Source organism: Leptonotus elevatus, chromosome 20 (genome assembly GCF_054856555.1).
Source record: "Leptonotus elevatus isolate MCC_2025b chromosome 20, RoL_Lele_1.0, whole genome shotgun sequence".
NCBI lineage: Eukaryota > Metazoa > Chordata > Actinopteri > Syngnathiformes > Syngnathidae > Leptonotus > Leptonotus elevatus.
The window spans coordinates 7034943-7055282 of record NC_141258.1 but is presented as its reverse complement, the minus strand read 5'-3'; the positions used below and the strand labels follow the sequence as shown (position 1 = coordinate 7055282).

General features: G+C 41.2%; 1 protein-coding gene and 1 long non-coding RNA gene across 3 annotated transcripts; one reads left to right on the top strand and one right to left on the bottom strand.

The window, feature by feature from the left end:
- Positions 1 to 2894: 2894 nt before the first annotated feature.
- Positions 2895 to 17398, bottom strand: LOC147156777 (uncharacterized). Its single transcript, XR_015091856.1, has 4 exons — positions 16269 to 17398; positions 16134 to 16185; positions 10837 to 10917; positions 2895 to 3042 (listed from the first exon to the last, which is right to left on the bottom strand). It is a non-coding gene; the product is annotated as an uncharacterized LOC147156777 (long non-coding RNA).
- metrn (meteorin, glial cell differentiation regulator) lies at positions 11484 to 17651 on the top strand. Of its 2 annotated transcripts, none has more exons than XM_086065248.1 (4): positions 11484 to 11787; positions 12805 to 13244; positions 15249 to 15305; positions 16326 to 17651. In XM_086065248.1, the coding sequence occupies exons 1-4, from the start codon at positions 11699 to 11701 to the stop codon at positions 16637 to 16639; spliced, it is 900 nt and encodes a 299-aa protein (XP_085921374.1). In that variant the 5' UTR covers positions 11484 to 11698; the 3' UTR covers positions 16640 to 17651. The 2 variants fall into 2 exon arrangements, with proteins under 2 accessions (XP_085921374.1, XP_085921373.1); XM_086065247.1 differs by having other exon boundaries at positions 11485 to 11787; positions 15246 to 15305.
- Positions 17652 to 20340: the final 2689 nt, after the last annotated feature.

The following is a 20340-nucleotide window of genomic DNA, read 5'->3' as shown; positions in this document are numbered from 1 at the left end:
GTAAGTCAACCCAAACATTTTGCTTTTAAGGCAGAAATCAATCAATTATCCATCTCAGTGGGCGGCCATTTTGTCACTTGCTGTCAACTGAAAATGACATCACAGTTGCTCAGGTGTAACAACCAATCATGGCTCACCTGTTTTTTTGGTTTGGTCATGCGACGTTCACGAGCTGAGCCATGATTGGTCGCTTACTGAGCCATTAGCAACTGTGATGTCATTTTCAGTCGACAGCAGAGTGCGGTATAATGTAAAATGGCCACCGCCTTAGACGGAAAAAACAATATCAGACATATATATTGTCAAGAGAATTTTGGGGTTGACTTCCCATTTAAGTCACTCCAAACGTTTATAATACTACCGGAATGTGTTTTCATGAAAGACATGAAAGCTAGCTAGCAGCTAGCTAGGGCTCATCAAGCTAGCAATGGCCAACCAACAAATGACTAAAACCAGATTGTGCGGAGGTGAGACAATATTTGTTGACATATTATTACTAATTACAGCCTTTAAATGACTTTTTTTTTTAAATATTCAAATGAGCTTTGTGTTTTGCTGGCTCATCATATTATCAAGTCAAAGGCGCTTTTTCCTGGTGGAGCTCATTCAATCATCAGGCCCACTTCAGTCACATTCTCTTAACTTTTTCACAATCAATGAGGAATCTCCAGGGCAGTAAACGCAACCAGCAGGGGCACCAATAAGTGACTCCCCCCACTCCCTCGGACCGCTGCACTGTGCCCCCTCCCCTCCCCCTTAACTCCACGAATGTCCCCTTGGGTCATGCTCTCAGGGTGACCAACCCCCCCCCAGCCAAAGACATACATAATGAGCTTGGGGCTAATTGTGTGTGTGTGTGTGTGTGTGTGTGTGTGTGTGTGTGTGTGTGTGTGTGTGTGTGTGTGGGTGTGTGTGTGTGTGTGTGTGTGTGTGTGTGTGTGTGTGTGTGTGTGTGTGTGTGCGAGCATACCAAAACATGACGTGCGTAGTTCTAACTCAGTTTGATTAGCATATTGTGTGGTATGCTTTGCATAATGAGCCTTTTTCTTTGCATATATAATAAGACAGACAGACAATAGATGGACAGACAGACAGGGTAAGGTGAACGCAATTTTCCAATTGGTGTCCATTTGAAGTCAACCAAAAGCCAATTTCCACTCCAATCTATCGTGTGCAAAGTCATCAAATTGTCATCCTCTGACTCAACAATCGCTCTATTTGTTGCGCGGCAAACTTGCTGAATGCGGCCTGTCTTCATCCTGGAAGTGCGTTGTCGGCAGATTCCAAATTGGACGGTAATCAGATCAGCGAGAGGGGTTTGACTAATGACCAATGACAAGCACTGAACCCTGGAGGAGAGGAGGCGGAGGAGTTGCACCGGTTCAGGGATTTTGGGGGAATTTGGGGGGGACCGGCGGGGGCTGGCGGGTCAAAGGTGGACCTTTCAGAGCCGCTCAATCGAAGCACCATTAAAAAGTTTTCCTTCTGTGATTCCTCCTTGTAGCGTGGAGGTTCCAATTGATGCACCCGACCAGTGCGGTGGTCAGCTAGACTCGGCACTGGATTGTCCATGCGTGGAAAAGAAAAAAAAGAAAAGAAAAAAAAGAAAAGAAAAAAAATCGAGATATTTATTTGATGATATGAATTTATGAACTATTTTCAAAGCTAAGCATTTATGACTCTGACGGCTTTTCCCTCCAAGTCCGAGCTGCGTTGTGTCATGTGTAAAGTATGTCGTCGGCGGGACGTCCTGTCTACGAGCTTTGTTTTCCTACGCCTGCCGTCCAAATTTCCATCACAAACATCTCACCCCGAGTGACCTTTTGCTTTCTGTCAGTGAAGAGGCCCTGATTAGCCAGCATACGTGTGCAGATAGGCCTAAAATCCTCCACCTTGAAAATATGCATGAATGTGTGTGTGTGTGTGCGTGTGAGAGAGTGTGTAGAAGAAGCAAAAGCAAGTGCATGCGCTCATGCATGTGTGCATGCATGAATGTGTAAGCCGAATTTGGGACAACCCTCCAAGTTCTAATTATGCAGCTCCTTGCATACACTTTTTCGAAAGAGGGTGCCCTATATATATATATATATATTAGGGGTATCAGGCAATAAAAACATTTCATCGTAATTAATCGCATGACTTCAATAGTTAACTCACAGTTAATGGCAAACTTTATATCTCTTTTAAATGTACAATAAAATATTTTAGTTTTCATAGTCTTAATATAAAAGTGGTTAGTATTAAACTATTAGAAATATGGCTGCGTCTTTTAGTCATTGATACAGTAATTTCATATTAATTCATAAAATTAGAGTTAAAATTAAAAAGATGTACTGTAAAAAAAACGAGTGTGATATTGATTTGTGTTGAGGTCATTTTTCTGCCACTAGGTAGCATAATTGCATATGTAAGACACTGGTGACAGCTCAGTGCATTTTTCTTATCATATTAAGAGCCGTCTAATCTTTAACATGAAGTAACTTGTGAAATTCTGCTTTTTTTTTTTTTATATATAAAAATACAACTTGACCCCAGTCTCCACAAATATATGCATTATTATTAAATTTATTACTGCTAAATTTTGACGTGGAAGTGTTTGCTGCGTTGCGACTGGAATTCCCCCAGTACAGACTTTCCAACTAAGGAGCAGCCATTAATCATGCGTTATTTTATTTTTTTAATTAGTTCCGCTAAAGGAATTTTAAATTAACTCAAAATTAGCACACTCATTTTGACACCCCTAATATATATATATATATATATATATATATATGTGTGTGTGTGTGTGTGAGAACAGTTCAAAACCACAGTTTTCATCCACCCAAACAGCCAAAACAACCCCCCCCCCCCCCCATCCACTGCTATTGGTCCACACCTGTTGTATGCTTTCAAATCCACCTGCTTGCATGAGAACGTTGCCGCCTAACACCAACGCACCCTGAGGGACGAGCGAACTGATACCCCTGAAGAAAGAGGTGTGTCACCCGACTTTGACGGCGCCCTCCAGGGCTCCCCAGTTTCCCTTAACAAAAGGGCTCCTCACTGGCAGCACATGAAGAAAAGAAAAAAAAAAGACAGGTTACAATGATGAGCCTGGGGTGATTTTTGTTTTGTTTTGTTTTGAGGTGCAGGTGGTAATAGAGCAAAGACTACGGCGGGGAGGTGCTTGGGGGACGAGGTTCAGGGCACCAAAGCAGACTGAATGGCGGTGATGAAAGATAGTACGAGATAAAAAGGAGGCTTCATATTCACGTTTGGTGTGCAATTACGCTCACAGTCAGTGTCCATTCAAACGTGCGAATTATCATCTGGAGGACCATTATGTCAGCCCTTAATCCTCTTATTTTCACTCTACTTAAACAGAAAATCATTATTAAGCTTGAATGTGTTTATACTATGTTGTTACATTGTTATTACAGTGTTATTACTTTCAACTTTCATAATGTTAATTGTGATATGGGTAAGTGTTTGGATGGACGGATGGACGGATAGATGACAGATAGAATGCATAATGCTTATGCAGTGGCTTTAAAATAATTTCACAAGGCCCCATCTTTGGTTACAAACTTCCCAGCATCGGAGTCGTATAATTTTACGGAGCGTCCAAGACGAAATTCAACCCGCGGGGACGACGGCGAGCGTCACGCCGACCGCCGGCCGCATTCGCCACAGGAAAAAGCCGAGATTGAGCAGCTGTTGAGCTCTTTATCAATTTTTGCCGCGTGAAATGCGACCTGACCGTGTGTAATGTTAGAGTGGGGAGGCCATTGGATGGGGATGCAGTCAAGGGGTAGTATGAGGGGCTGTAATGCAATGTATGTAATTGTGTGTCCCTGTTGGCCCCTCAGCGCATTGGCATGTGTCCATTGTCTGTTGTTGAAGGGGGGGGGGGGGGGGGGGGTCTTAAAGTTGAGTTTCAAGTCTGTGTGTGTGTGCGCAGGAAGGCTAATTACATTGTGCGCAACCCGGGATGACCTTCGCTGACCACGCTCAATTGCGAGGAGGAGGAGGAGGAGGTGATGAAGAATAGTCATGCAACAAAAGGAGGAAAATGTGAGCTTGCATTCTTTTGGGCTTTCGCAGTTTAAGTGTGCAAGGGTGAGATTTGGATCTGCAATCAAAACAAAGGTGAAAAAAAATGCTTTTGCTTACTGTTACTTTGCCTTAGAAGCAGTTTTTAAATAGAAGTCGCTTCATAACGGTGTGTTATTGATTGGCAGGGGCGTGAATGGGAGCCTTCCTTAGATATTAGTGTGCTTTTAAACAGATAAATGAAATGTATTTTACAATGGAAGGGATTTTAACACTGATAAGTTAAGACAGCAAAGATAGGAAACAAACATAAGATGACGTAATCACTCAAATAACAAATGAAGATGAACATTAATATTTAAGTTATATTGTTGATAACATATTGTATAATTAATTAATAATGGTGGAAATGAGGGAATACAATAAATAAATTGAAAGCATCATTTGGCCTGACCGCCAAAATTTGGAGTCTTTGTGGTCTCCTCCATTGTATTCTAATAACGCCCATTCAAATGTGGATGTGCTGGGCAACGCCAACATCTGTCTTCCTTGTGGACATATGCAAAACGCCATTGTCCATTTTTGGAGGGACCGCGCGTCTTAAGTTAAGTTTCCCTCCAAATCGATCCGGCCAATTAGAAGCAGTGGCGGGGGAAGGGCGCCGCGCAAAAAAAGCTAAAGACTTTGCAGACAGCGGTGAACCTCTGTCTGACCCCCCGCCACACCCAGCTGGGCTCCGACAACAGCCTCCACTGAGCCCCCCCAGCAAGCCTGACGACAACAATACACTCAGCTGGATTGAAAAACTTAGGATGGGGAGGCTCCTCCTCTAATAGGAGCCGTAAACCCAAAGTGAAAGGAGAAGGAACGACGACACAAGATGGTTTCCCTCCAAAATGAAACAAAGAAAGGACAACAACAGCGTAACTACATGAGAGTCAATCATGACCAGTCATCAGGGGATCGGAAGGGACATAGACCTGTCACAACTACTACGGAAACATTTAAATCTGTATTTCATATGAGAACATTTTAATGTAGTGTGTGAGAGCATTTCAGTATAATATGAGAGCATTTTAGTACATTTCAGTATGTGTGTGAGGATTTCAGTTGTGTGGTTGTTCCTATGAGTGTGACAGCATTCCAGTAGTGAGAATGTGAGTGAAAAGAAATTCAGTGGTGTGAGTGAGAACATTCAAGAAGCAAATGAGAGAAAAACTAGTATCCTGAGAGTTTTTCAATTGTGCATGAGAGACAGCATTGTTTGAGTACCTTCCAGTACAGCGTGCATGTGAGAGTGTTTCAGTAGTGTATGTTGGGAGAGCTTTGTAGAAGTTGTGTGAGGGTGCTTTAGTTGTTTGAGTAGTGTTTACGAGAGTGTTTATGTAGACTGTGTAAGTGAAAAAAGTAGAGTGTGCTAGGATTTCAGTAGTATGTGAGAGCATTTTAGTTGTGTGAATGAGAATGTCATTAAAAGGTGTGCAGGTGTGTTTCAATACTATACATGCAAAAGCTTTCCAGTTGTATGTCTGAAAGTGTTTCACCAATGTGTGTGAGAGCCACTCAGCAGTGTGTGTGAGAGCTTTTCGGTAAAAATGTATAACATCAGTTGTGACATTTCAGTAGTAACGTGAGTGTCTTTTAATCAGTAGTGTGAGTGAAAGCGTTTTAGTTGAAATGAAAGCAAAATAAGTGTGTGCTACGATGTCAGTAGTGTGTGAGAGCATTTAAATGCACTGTAAGCAAAAAAAGTAGTGAATGTTCTAGGATTTCAGAAGTGTGTGATAGCGTTTCAGTTGTGTGAGAGTGTTTGAGTAGAACATGCGAAAGTGTTACTATAGTGAGTATGACAGCATTTTTGAAATATGTGAGAGCATTTCAGAATTGTAAATGAGAGTGTTTTACTTGAATGTAGGATCGTTTTTCTATCGTGAGTAAAATAACTTTTCAGTAGTAAGCCTGAGAGCATTTCAGCAGAAAGTATGACAGCATTTTAGTACTGTAATATGAGAGCATTTCACAAGTATGTCTGAGAACATTTCACTAATGTGTCTGTGAACAAATCAGTATTTTGTGCAAGAGTGTTTCAGTAGTATTTGCAAAATTGAGAATGAGAGCATTTGAGTAGTTTGTATGAAAGTGTTTCAGAAGTATGTGTGAGAGGAAATCCTGAATGCTGTCCGTGTCAGCCCCCTGATAACAAGCTCACCCAGCGCTAATAGGCACTACGTGCTCATTTCAATCTGGCAGCAATTAACTTCTTTGAAGCCTCACCAGAAACTTCCTGTGCAGTCCTTTTTTTTTTTTGTCTTTCAGTTATTCCCAATCTGAATAACAAATAAAAAAAGAATACGCAACGTTGTGTGAAGAACCACTTAAAAGACTCGGCACTGTTTACTTTTTAGCTAAACTGCTCCCGCGTGTGCTTTGGACGCAGAGGAATGTCGGGATGAAACGAAAAACTTTGTATGGTTAAGTCATAAATAATTAATACCCAAAACGGAATTTTATTTTATTTTATTATTTGCATATAATATGCATTCAAAAATATATATTTTTTAAAGACCCTTTGTGTGAAGAAATTCCTTGATTCAGAGTCCCTTTTGGACACCTGCAGTCCGCCTCGTCCCTTCATTCCGCAAACGGACTGTCCCGGGGGGCGCACAGCTGTGACCTCTGAACCCAGACAATATAATTAGGTTATATATAGAGCTGACGGATGCATAAAGTGGGGAAAAAAGTCAAAGGGTAGAGCAGCGCAGGCCGCGACAGGGTGGAAAAGTCGTTTTAAAGAGACGCGAGGATGAATGGGAACGAATAAATAAAGAGAGATTGACTTTTCATAGACAAAAAATGTGCAGTTGAACACCGCAATAGTTGAAGATAAAACGACGACACATTGAGGCGGGATCCCAACGGAGAAGATAAAAGGCACACAAGGACGCCATGCGAGTATTGTGACAGTGCAGCTAAGTGATCTATTACATGTTTGGAAAAGCATTAGGGAGCATTCTCATGGCGTCTCTGCGCGTTTCCAGCTGCGTTTACCATCCAGCCTTTCTGTTTATCTGCTGTCTTGTAGTCACTTTCCCGCTGGGCTTTACGCTAAAACACACCCACGCGCGCACACCAGCTGAGACGAGATGCAAAAAAAAAAAAAAGATGAAAAAAAAAGAAGAAATTTACTGTCAAACAAACAAACGCGTTTCAGGATCCTGAGAAAGCGCGATGAGAAAGTAGGTGTCATTTTTCACATGTGACTCACACGGGGGGGGGGGGGAATAAATATCAGCAAAAGACAGAGATGGGAGTAAATAATAAGTGAGTCTTAATTTTTAAGTTTCAAGGAAGTCCCAAGCAAAAAAAATCAATAAAACACTGAGCTAGCTTAATGCTAATGCTAATGCTAATTAATAGCTATTTCAACACATAAAGTGCAGCAACATATTTTCACATTTAATATAACTACAAAAAAAACACACATTTAAATTTTTTTTTTATTTGGTTTAATATACTACACCAAGAAGCAACAAAGCAAAAAGCAAAACAAAACAATGACACGCTTGTGTAAAATGTTCATTGGCTTTCCCATGACCAAAGCAAACAAAACAAAACAAAAAAGACGCGAAACAAGCAGTCAAGGTTTGCCGCCAATGTGCAGGAATGCTGATTATCGGCGCGCCGCGACAAGATCTCATTACCAGCAGATAGATAGATGACTCAGTGCTGGAAAACAAACAGCAGCCGCGCCAGATCAGATGGATTAGCGCTGAGGTGCCATGGGAAGCTAGCTAGCAGTCATGGGAAAGCGGGAACCTGTTTGCGGTGAACACCGTCAAATGACGCAAGTCCGTACAAGAGTCCATTTAAGTGGTCATATTGAAGCGTTGGAATGCACCTGTCATGCATACACCTCTCAATACTAGCACAGGATTTTGCGTTCATGATCCATTTATGGTTTTTAAGAGTACCGTAGGCTGAAGGATAATGGAGGTTAAGTTTTTTTTTTTTTTTTTTTTACAAGAATGATGTAAAATCGAATTTAATAATGAAATAATATATAAAGATATTTTGATATTCATAATCAATTATATTACATCAAATTCATCAATTACACGTATTTAATAACATTTAAAAAAAAATCTCATTTGAACGTTTTCATCACTTATGAGTCATTCAATTAGAATTAATCAAATAATTATTACAAAAAGCAAATTAATATCTAAATCGATGTAATTGTGTGTAATGTAGTAAATTCACGAATAAATAGAAAAAACATATTAATTATAATTAATTTAATTACAAATGTGTATGTAAAATGTATGAAATAGATTGAAAAAAATTATTCATTCATATCTAAAAAAAGCATTAATTGAATTGTTCAAGGAAGCAATTATTTATTCAAAATTGTACATTATACATAATTAGAAGTAATTTTATATTTAATTATATATAATTTTGATAACTTACTAATTAAATCAAGTCAAATTAACCAATTATTTATTAAAATAAATACAAAAATGTATTAAAAAGGTTAATAAAATGTGCATGTAAAATACATAAAAATAGTGACACAAAAAAATCAATCAAATTTGTCAATGCTATTTTTTTAAGTTACTAGATCTAACTAATGAAATAAAGAATGACATTAAAGTGAAAATTTGTGTTAAAAATACTTTATTTTCATATAAATATAACAAATATAAATAATAAAACAATTCACTTATTTTATCTTTTATTTGTGTAAAAAAAAATCCATTATTTAAATAAAAAATATAGGATTATTATTATTATTACTTTTTTAATTATTTAAAATAAATTAAGTAATCACTTATTTGTAGAGTAAATAAATACAAACTAAACATAAATTTTTAAAGTGACTAATTTCTGGATAACAACTACATTATGCAACAAATATTACATCAATATGATCATGTAAACGCTTGTGGGATCTGATTAAAGAACACCGGGATCCGAATGTGACCCGCGGGCCATCCTTTTCCCACCACTCCTCTTTCAACAGCAAAACTTCCCACAATGACTCTTTGGGAATGTTCCAGCAAGAAGAAGCGCTAAGGGAAAGTAACACACATGTCAAGGTCCTATAAACACTGTTGACACCACACTGTCATGACATCCTCACCATGTTTGCGCACGCACACACACACACACACACACCCCCACACACACACACTGGAATCCAAAACATTGAGCAAATACACAAAAGTCTCACACTTGAACGCCAACTCTCGTATGCGTATAGCGACGCTGTTTGAAGACGTTGTCATTGGCGGCCAGGTGAGATTGAACGATGCACGACGAAGTAGACCACGGCGGGAATCTGCTACAACGATGCAGTGTGTGTGTCACGGAGCACAGTGAAAAGCAGCATTGTTCTGGACACCCAAGTCAAGATTCGAACCTTGAACCTCACAAGTGTGGGGCAGGCGTATAAAGTACTCTAACACCATGCTGACATTCCACTAACCAATCGAGATCTGTACAGATTTGTCATAACAATCGGTCAATTTAGTAAAAGAGTTAAGATAGTGACATGTTTGTTTAGCATTAGCATTGAAATGGGAAGAAGTTAAAGTCAAATAAAAATGTCATAGCTCTCACTACGTCAATCCCTTCTTTAACGTTTTGATTAAAAAATAGGATTTAAAATAACCATCTTGGACATAGCTAGCTGTTAGCTTAAATAATAACCACAGATAGAAGCCATTGAGCTTGCTAGGCAAAGCTAGGTTAGCTGCTCAGCTAATTAGCTGTTTTAGAACCTTTTCATATATTTTATTTTGTAATTGTTGACAGGGCTAAGCTAGCTATATTAAAATTTATTTTTGGTTCTTCTATACGTGACTCATTTTGAACACTAAAAACACATTTAATCACACTTAATGGCTCAGATTACATTATTGCCCATTTTACCTAAAGGGAAAATGCTTGTATAGCTGCTAGGGTAATCAAATGCTAGAATTTCACACATTGTATAATTTGGTCGTTTCTGTCATGTCTTTCTTTCATAATAGAAACACTGTAAACACAGATTACTAATTGTACCTTTGTTGTATTTTCAAAATTTTGACTTTGACATAAAAATATGGCTTCCTTTTGCCCTTACTGGACAGCGCTAGTTAGCTGCTAGGCTAATCTAGTGTATGTAGTTCATTCATACATTGTTTTGCACTCTACACCCTTTTTTTTTTTTTAGTTCAAACTTCAAACACTTAAATTATTATAATATTAATCTTAAATTGTTGCCTTGAATAGTGTAAATCATAATAGACTGAAGCTAGGCTAGCTGCTTAGCTAGATGCCAAGCTAATCAGTTGCTAGATTTCCAGTTTTCATGGTTGTTATCTTCTTCAACCTGAATTTTCTTCTTAAATTAAATAACAAACATAATTTCTGCTAATAAAATGTGCTGACCACATCAAATGATTGTGAGCTATTTAGTTCTGAAGGATGCCTGTCATTTAGTTAAACTGATCAATTCGGCCGAGCTAATAATCCACGCATTTGCTTGACATCCCATTGTCGTCCATCACCGAGTTTTGACATTAATGGATTCATTTTTCCAGCCGTACGTCTGTGCTCTGCTTTTGAAATAGCCCGCAGGACCACAAAGCTCCGTCCTACTGAAGACAATAAAGCCGCTGGATTTCTGCACATGTGCCTTTGTCCCGGCCCAGCGGCCTTGTCATAACTCCATCCACGAGGCCTTGACTTTCATCACGCAAGTCAGTAACTCGGATGGCGGTGTTTGCACAAAAGAATATTTCATTTGCTTCTAAATACCTCGGCATGGAGGCCAAGCGTAGCGGGGGGCGAAGGTCACCAAACCAGAGGAGGACCAATCATCGACGTCGTTGCACTAATCTGAAAATAAGATTAGCATTATTGAACTGGGAGCAGGGCCTTTGTTTGCTTATTGGATTTTTAAACTCGGGCCGTAAAATAACAAACAGCTTCATCATAGGCGACACGTGCACCTAAGCACAGGTTAACACTGAAAAAGTTTGGAAAATCCTGACTTAAAAATAATTTATCATTAGGCGTACACCCACAATGTAGTTAATTATAAATAGCAAAATACAAGTGGCATCTTCAAGGACAACGTTTTAATTATGTTCATTGAGAATTTGAAAACAAAACAAAACACATTTACATATGTAGAGTTGGGGGAGGAGCAGAAAGACTAGACAAACTGCTCACATTGTCTCACTTACGTTGCAGTATATGCACTGTGGGGGCCAACACAATGGAGAATTGTAACATACTTGTGCACTGTCACTCTTTCTTCAGGTCACACCGCATAACCCCGCCCCCCCCAAGTCCGGAGTCCCCCAGACCCCACCAACTCCTCCAAACTCCACCCTCCCCACTTGCGAGAGTGGTTTAAAGTTTCCTGCCTCTGCCTCTGATTGGCCGCTCAAGTTTCTTTAGGGGGAATAAACTTTGGAGCTTGACTCAGTGTGGAGCAGACAGACAGGCGGTCGGTCGGTCGGTCAGGAGACACATTCTCTTATCTGGAGAGGATGCAACACTATGGCTGTGAAGTCAGATAACATTAGATTGTTTTTTTAAAGGAGCTCATATTTGGATTTAAAAAAAATATATATAGTTTTTTTTTTTGATCTTGCATCAGTTGTATTTGAAGATGCATCTTTTGGGGATTTACGCCATTTGGATTTTATTCCATGCAGCACTGTGCAACTATTCCGAGGATCAGTGCAGCTGGAGAGGGAGGCAAGTATTCCACATAAGCTTTTATTATTTACATCGGAGCTACAGGTGTTCGGTTTATAAGTGCCCAAGTTGCAGGACAGTGCTTGTCTGCCCGCAACACGTTGAGACGCGTTGGCTATCAGGGGCCATCTCAATGTTTTCAAGTCCTCGGTTGCGGTGGAGGGGCTCGACTACAAGAGGCCCGCAGGGTCCAGACGCACAGGAGGCTGAGGGGATTAATTGCTAACACGCACTCTGCATGCACTGCACGACTAGGAATAATATTCCCACTGTCAGGAGTTTGGAAGGGGATGGGGTGACTGTTCTTGTATGTTGAGAGCAAGGTTGTGCTTCACAGAGTTGCCAATAGGCGGTGCTTTCCCTCAGTAGTTCTTAGTTAGGATTCCTTCTAAAGTTGAACTGAATGTAGCAAGGAACACATGTTCAGTTATTTCCCCAGACGATCATAAAAAAAATACATAAAAACAAATCATTAAATGATATTATTAAATCTGGTTGACAGGTCATGTATTTTAATGGGCAGCATGGTGGATTGTGGTTAGCATTTTCGCCTCGCAATTTTGTGGTTCTGGGTGTGAATCGCAGCTCCAACTTTTTTGCATGATATGTCTTTAAAAACATTAGCTCTCTCTAACATGTCAAAAGTAGAAATCTTTTAATTTCCGGGTACATAGGCAGCACGGTGCCCTAGTGGTTAGCAATTCTGCCTTGCAGTCTTGTGGTTCTGGGTTTGAATCTCAGCTCCGACCTTCCTGTTTGATGTCTTTAACTCTCGCAAACATGACAAAGTTGAAATTTAAAAATTCCAGATGCATGTATCTTAAAGGGCAGCACTTTACCCTAGTGGTCAGCATTTCTGCCTCACAGTTTTGTAGTTCTGGGTTTGAATCTCAGTTCCAATCTTATTGTAAGGAGTTTGCATGTTCTCCTGTGCTTCTTCCCAAATCAGGGTACAGAAAACAGATTGATGCATTTTAATCTTTCCCTGGTCAAATAATTCTCGTTTCTTCCTTCCAGTGGTTTATCCCAGCAGCAAGGCAGCGTGGAGCAAATCTCCCTCCACTGCTCCGAGGGCAACCTGGACTGGCTGTACCCCAAAGGAGCCCTTCGCCTCACCCTGTCCCCCCGCCTACCCTCCGTGGTGGTGGGTCCCAGGGGCGGGGGCGGCAGCTCGGGCCTGATCACGGCCTGCGTCAAGCCCTCGGAGCACTTCCACGGCGCCCAGCTCTACCTGGAGAGGGACGGCGTGCTGGAGCTGCTGGTGGGGGACCGGCCTGAGTCCTCCCCCCCGCCGAGGGTGCGCTGCTTTAGCCGCCAGCCGGGGGAGAAGGTGGCTCTGTTCATGCAGGCGACGCCACACCAAGATATCAGCCGGCGCATCGCGTCCTTCCGATATGAGCTGAGGGGGGACTGGACTGCGCGCCTGTCACTTGACTCCAACCAGATCAGTACTGTTGGTGAGTTTGACTCTTTTGGGGATGGCTGGAACGAATTAATAGTATTTCCATTCATTTCAATGGGAAAAGATGATTTGAGATGCAATGTATTTGTGGTTAGATGCCAGGTGTCACTGCTTTAGCTCACGTTCCTGCATTCTGAGTGGGAACAGTGATGACAGAATGTGCCACCAAAACCACATAGCCCCTAATTGGTAATTCCGAGCAGGCTTCTGTGGGCTGATTGGATTTCCCAGGAGGAAGTGGGCAAACTTTCTTTAGACTAGAGGCATGTTGGTTTGGAGCAGGAGAAGCGAGTAGAGAGGAGGGGAATTTGGATGGGGGGGGGGGGGGGTTGTGGGGGGCTACAAAAGCTCAGTATGTGGGTCTTTCTCTAGAGTCCACAGCGCTTTGAATGCTGAAACATTCTGGGATTACTGCCGTCTCCTAGGCAACAGAGGCCTCTCCCCAGCTGAGATGCTCCGTTCTTTTGTTGAGCTGCCTCGCTGTGGGTAGACTTGTCTGTAGCCGGAGACCGACACCCGCCCCCTTCCCCCCTCGGTCGCTCACATTAAGTTTGCTTTGGGACTGGAGAGGAAGGAATCTCATTTATCAAGAAGGGTTTCACTGTGGAGAATGTGCAGGGTGGGATAGGGGCCTCCAGTCAACCTCAAGGAACTGTTAAAATCGAAGTTCACTGGTTTGCTGTTCACATAAAACTGCCTGAGCGTATTCAAAAGTTTTTAAAGTGTTTAAAAATAAAATGACGAGATTTGATTTCAAGCATCAAGTTGATTGGAACACTTTAAACTAATGTACATTGTAATGGACTTAGTCAAACTCAGAAATCTTAGTTCATCTGACTTAAGTCAAACTAAAAAATCTTAGCAAATCTGACTTAAGTTAGTTATTGTGACTTCATTATGTCAGACAAATAAATATTTCTGGGTTTAAGGTCAACTAAAATATCTTAGTCTTAAGTAAACTTAATCTTACCATGACTTAATTTCGAATTAAACAAAAAAAAATCTTAGCTAGTTTGACTTAAATTTGTTAGTGTGATTTAAGTCAGTCTAATAAAGAATTCAGAGTTAAGGTTTTAAGTCAACTAAAAAATTAAATAAAATGATTGCTGAGTTTAAGCTAAACTAACAAATCTGAGTGTGACTACATTTTCTTAGTCATTTTCAAGTCTTAGTTCGTCAAACTCCAAAAGTAGTCTGATTTAGGTTAGTGTGATTTAAATCAGATTAACAAAAGATTTCTGAGTCTAAGGTAAACAAAAACAAAATATTTGCCTTAAGTAAACAAAATAAATCTTAGTGATTTCATTTTGAGTTCAAGTTAAACTAAATTTAAAAAAAAATCTGAGTTCAACTGACTTAGTTTGAATCTTAGCAAGTCTGACTTAAATTTGTGTGACTTAATTCAGATTTACACATTTTTTTCAGTTTAACTTAAACTCAGAAATCTTTGTTAGTCTTAAATAAACTCAAAAGTCTAAAACTGGCTTCATTTGAAGTTAAACTAAAAAAATCTCACATAATTTGACTTAAGATAGTTTTGTATGCTACTCTCATTTTTCATGAAATACAATTATAAATTGCAGGTTTTTTTCAGCCACTATAGCAAGAGTGGTCTGACTCTTTTTTTCTTCTTTTTTTTTTAATGAGCATGACTGCAGTACTCAAACGTATCTTTGAAGTTTAGCCCCGCTGCCTCTCTTTTGGGCCTGGAGGCTTTGTAGAGGTGTGACTGCAGACACCCAGGAAGGTTTTAGGATGTGTGTGGGGGGGATTTCAGCCTGTAAATGGTGTGCAGTGCAGAGAACCGTGCACCTTTAAAGCCTCAACTGTAAAAGTAGCAGCTGTCTGTTAGTGGATGGTCCTTCCTTCCTTTGTGGCACACATTCCTTAGCATGTGTGCTTTTCTTCTTGATTTCTTATGAGCATGCACTGTACATGTTTTCACACAAGATTTATGCAAGATCGCTAACTGATTCTCCCTGTGTTTCCTCCTCAGAAGCGTGCCGACCGTGCAACGACACTGAGATCCTCATGGCCGTGTGTACAAGTGACTTTGGTAAGTCGCACAGCCTCACGTTGGTAAAAGATCATGCGAAGCAGAAAAAAAATAACTAGTTCTGAAACAGCACCCCCAAGTCCTTTTTAGGGAAACACTAATCCGGAGCAAAAAATAAAAAGGTGTTAGGACATTATAAGTTCACAGCAGTAGTCTTGCATTAAAACCTCTTTCTCTGTGCCGCGGGGAATGATCCAATTTCACTTAATTGGCCCAAAAGCTAGAAATTTTTCGCTACAAATAATTTATGTTTGTTGCTCTAGCAATGCAAGTGACGTATATTGACAGGGAGGAAAAAATATACATGCACTTCCACTGTAGCTGTGTGGTTATCTTAAGAGAAAGGAAGGAAGGAAGGAAGGAAGGAAGGAAGGAAGGAAGGAAAGGATCGGACAAAAGGAAGGAAGGAAGGAAAAAAAAGATGAGGAAGGAATGGAGGAAGGAAGGTAACTAAGGCAATAAGTCAATAAGGAAGGAGAAGAAGAAAAGACAAAAGAAGGATGAAACAAAGATGCATGAAAGGAGGGAAAGATGGGAGAGAATGCAAGAGGCAAAAGGAAGAAGAACAAAAGGAAGGAAAACTCGGTAGCAAGGAAGAATGGTGACAAAGATTGCATAAATGAATGAAGGAAGGAAGGAAGGTATGAGAAGAGAAAGGAAGGAAATATGGAGGAAGGAAGAAAGGAAAGATAGAAGTATAAAAGAAAGAAAGTTTTGAGGATGTATGAAATGAATGAAATAAAGGATAGGAGGATGGAAGGAAGGAAGCAAAGACTGCAGGAATGATGGAAGGAAAAAAGGAAGAAATCAAGAAAAGAAGAGTCTCACCGCTATTTTACGGGATCCTCGCGCTGCACGACGGACAATCTCCAAAGATGAACTGCGGAGAAGTTGAGCAGACAAAAAAAAAGATGACATTAGAGACCAAAATGACACGTCTTGCATATGTCGAAATGTTCAAACCTGCTTCCGTTGGTCTCTTGGTGACATCTTCAACTGAATTTTCCCGCTTCTCCACAGTGGTCCGAGGCAATATCCGGTCCGTGGAGGAAGACGGCAACCTCCGCGCCGCCGTCATCAAGGTGTCCGCCACGCGGGTTTTCCGCCAAAAGTACGCCCTCTTCACCGGCAGCAGCCGCGTGGCCACTCGGGGAGACATCCGCACCCTCCTGCAGTGCGGCGTCAAACCGGGGCCCGGCAGCTTCCTCTTCACCGGTCGGGTCCACTTTGGCGAGGCCTGGCTGGGCTGCGCTCCTCGCTACAAGGACTTCCTGCAGGCTTACACCACCGCCAAAGCGGCTCAGCAGATTCCTTGCGAACTTCCTGTGGACTGAGCCCGAAAGTTTGTCGCGGCTTGTTTATGACGCAGAACCGAGGCGGAATGGAACGCCGGGTCGGCCCGCTTCAAGCGACCATTCGGAGCCGGTGAAGGGGCCGAGAGAAATGGACGCCATTTCAGTGCAATAACAGCTCGCGGGGGGGTTGTGACGTCAGCTTCCTGGTTGCCATGGAGAATAAAAGCATTTTGTTTTGGGGTTAATTCAGATCAATCAGATGCATTTGGTGCTGCCCCACAAAATATATCCAATAACATGATAAAAATATCAAAAGCATAATTGTGAGGTAGTTAGCTGATTGGTTAAAATCTAGTTAGTTAAACAGTTATTGCTAATATACTTGAAGTTACACGGGCTACTAACGATTCTGAAGGCAGATTAGATCGACATGGCAACACAGAGGCTGCAATCTGATTGGCCAAAAAAATAAATCTAACACCTGAGAGAGAGAGAAATGGTTTAAAATGAAGAGCATAGACAATTTCATGGAATAAATATGACATTTTTGGCCCCCATCGGGAGTCACTGAAACTCAGGGAATGTACGGAAATGAACTCAGCGGGGATATGAACAAGTTTTAGCATCTTACATGAGTGGACGACTGCTGGTATTAAGGAGATTATAAGTAAGAGGAAATTGCACTGAGTGAACGAAAGGGAACGAATCGCAATGCTGCAAACACGAAAAACCAAAAAAATATATAAAAAGCAAGTATATGTAGCAGAGAGGTGCAGCTAATATATGTGCATACAGATTGTAAACATGACATTTTTGTAAATGACATGTAAATAATCTTATATAAAGGAACTGGTGACAAATTGTTTTCTAAATCGAGAGAGCAAGCAAGAAATGAGAAATGTTGACAAATGCTGTTTTCTTATGTGCACTATATCAATAATGTGATCATACCAAATGACTTTCAAGTGCCGAAGTCTTAAGAACTGCCATTTGATATGTGTATATGTGAATATATATAAAAAAAAAAAAATGTAAATATGTGCATAAGAAATTCTAAATATGTCAGTATTGTTGTTTTTTTTTATGTGCTGTCATTCAAATATACTTCAAGAAATCACTCTACAGATGCGTGCTTGTTTTTATTGCGATTCTCAAACGTGAATTGAAAAAGCTCGTTAAAAGTGTTTCAGGTTGAGTTTGAGCTCAAGGGTAAACCTTTCTCACACATAAGTCACTTTGAGTAGCCCGTGAATGCGAGCCCGAAAGGCTAACGACAAGAAGGCCGGCAAGATTTAAGGGAGTGTGTGAGCGCTCGCGTGTGTGTGTCTATGCCTGTGACTTGTGTGTGGAAAACAGAGGTTGGAATTCTGTTGTCCTCGCGCTGCCATTTTCAGGAGCCAGGAAGCAATAAATTGCCATAAAGGCAGCACTGTGGCAGGCACGTCTGGGCCGAGGTGCCACATAGTCGCTCACGCTATCCTGATCGTGTGTGCGTGTGCGTGTGAGAGCAACTTTTTTTTAAGTGCTAGATGAAACAGTATAAGGGGTCATTAGGGTCATAATACACATGTGCATGCAACACTGCTGCTTCGCTCAGTTCCAAAGCACCCCAAAGTAGACACCCCCCCCCCCACCCCTCTTTGGTGCTGTGTGGCCGAGGTGTCGACAGTGCAAAGCGCGTAGACCTCAGGAAAGAGATTTGGAGAGACATTTGAGGGGGTGTGGACTTCTGCTCAGTTAGGCCCCAAGGGAAGTTTGAGGGAAATGCTCCTAAAGCTTCAGAGATGAACACGGGCGGATGCGCGCAAACACGCACGCACCCCACAGGGGTGCAAAGTGCTCAGAGACACACTCTTATTATCCAGTGGAACCCCCTACCCTGCATGCCATGCATATCCTCGGATTGCCTCCTGAGTTAAATTAATCTTGAGTATACAGATTGCGCAAAAAGTTGGTATCCATTTTTTATTTTTTTTTACTTTGCTTATTTATGGATGGTGGGGGAAGGGAGAAAGGAAGAAAAGAAAGATTGAAGGAAGGAAAGAAGGAAGCAAGGGTGGAATAAAGTTAGGAAGGATTGTAGTAAAGAGGAAGGAAGGATAGTAGGAAGGAAGGAAGGAAAGAAGGAAGGAAGAGAGAAAAAGAGGAAGGAAGGATAATAGGAAACAAGGACAGTATGAAATGAAGGAAGTTATCAAGGATGGAAGAAAAGGGAAGGAACAAAAGCAGGAAACAAGGCCAGTATGAAAGGAATGAAGGAAGGAAAGAAGGAAGGAAGCATAATAGGAAACAAGCACAGTATGAAAAGAAGGAAGGAAGCATAAGGACAGTTTGAAAAGAAGGAAGTTAGGAAGAATGGAAGGAAGGAAGCGAAGGAAAGAAGGAAGGAAGGAAGCGATGGGAAAAATGAGAGGGATGCGAGGAAAGAAGAGAGGGATCCAGGAAGAGATTTGAGAAAGGAAGGAAAGAAGGAACGAAGGGAGGAAGTTAGGAAGGATAGGAGTAAAAAGGAAGGAAGGATAGTATGAAATGAAGGAAGTTAGCAAGGATGGAAGAAAAAGAGGAAGGAAGAATAGAAGGAAACAAGGAAAGTATGAAAGGAATGAAGGAAGGAAAGAAGGAAGGAACCATAATAGGAAACAAGGACAGTAGGAAAAAGGGAAGTAAGGAAGTAAGGAAGGAAGATGTAAGTAAAGGAGCTCAACACCACTTTTCTGATCAACACATGCACTCAATTTGAAACCGTAACTTTGTCTTGAAAGCATAATGTGAACCTAACTATTATAATTGCAACAAGTTCATCTGGGATGTTTTTTATTGAAATGTCTACAGATGTGAATTAGTTGCGGAAAATGTTGCAACGTTGGAGAACATTTCTCGCTTTTAGACTAAATCGCGTTTAGTGAATTGTAATAGTGGCAGTCATTAAACAAGCGCTCACTGATATTGCTCACTGATCCTAAAAAAACGGTTTTGTTTTGCATGAGCGCATCAGCTTTCGTTGACCTCGTCCGACTCATTGGAACTCTTTCACCGTAACATCCTTTTCAAATGTTTAATTTGGGGCTGGGAAGAACGAGTCTTTCCCATAACGCTCACCACAGCTGTGAGGGTGTGTCGGCATCTGATTTGGAAAGTGCGGCTGACGCATCGGCATGGCGCAATCACTTTTTCTTTTATTTATTTATTTTTTTGAAACGGGAGGACACATTTTACAATCTTGGGACCAAGGAACTGTGTTGAAGTCATTTAGTCAGGCCATAGCTTTGTCTAATAGCAAAAATATATATTTTCTCCGTCCCCAACTCGTTAACTGCCATTGACGACTATAGACGTCAAATAATAAATTTTACTGTGTGATGAGAAAACAGCTGTATCCTTGGCAACCAAACAGCACAAGTCTAGCGTGTTCCCGCCTCAGATCAGCAGCCAGCCACCAGCTGAGCGCGAGCATTTCCACGACCGGGTTCCCATTACACCCTTTCGGGACAGCTGGGAGCGCGGGCTGGGAATTTCTGTGAGGCGGCCACGCCATCGTTTCCATCCGTCAAGCTACAGGGAAACTGACTGTGATGGATGATGCGTTTCATGCATCTAATCTGCCGTCCACGCCGCTGTAAACGACACCCCGCAACGATATCGCTCAATTGATACCTGTCTGACTGCGTCAACCAAACACCCCAAATTCCACATTTCTGTTTACGTATTGAGAAGTAGAGAGGGGAGAAGAGCGAGGAGGC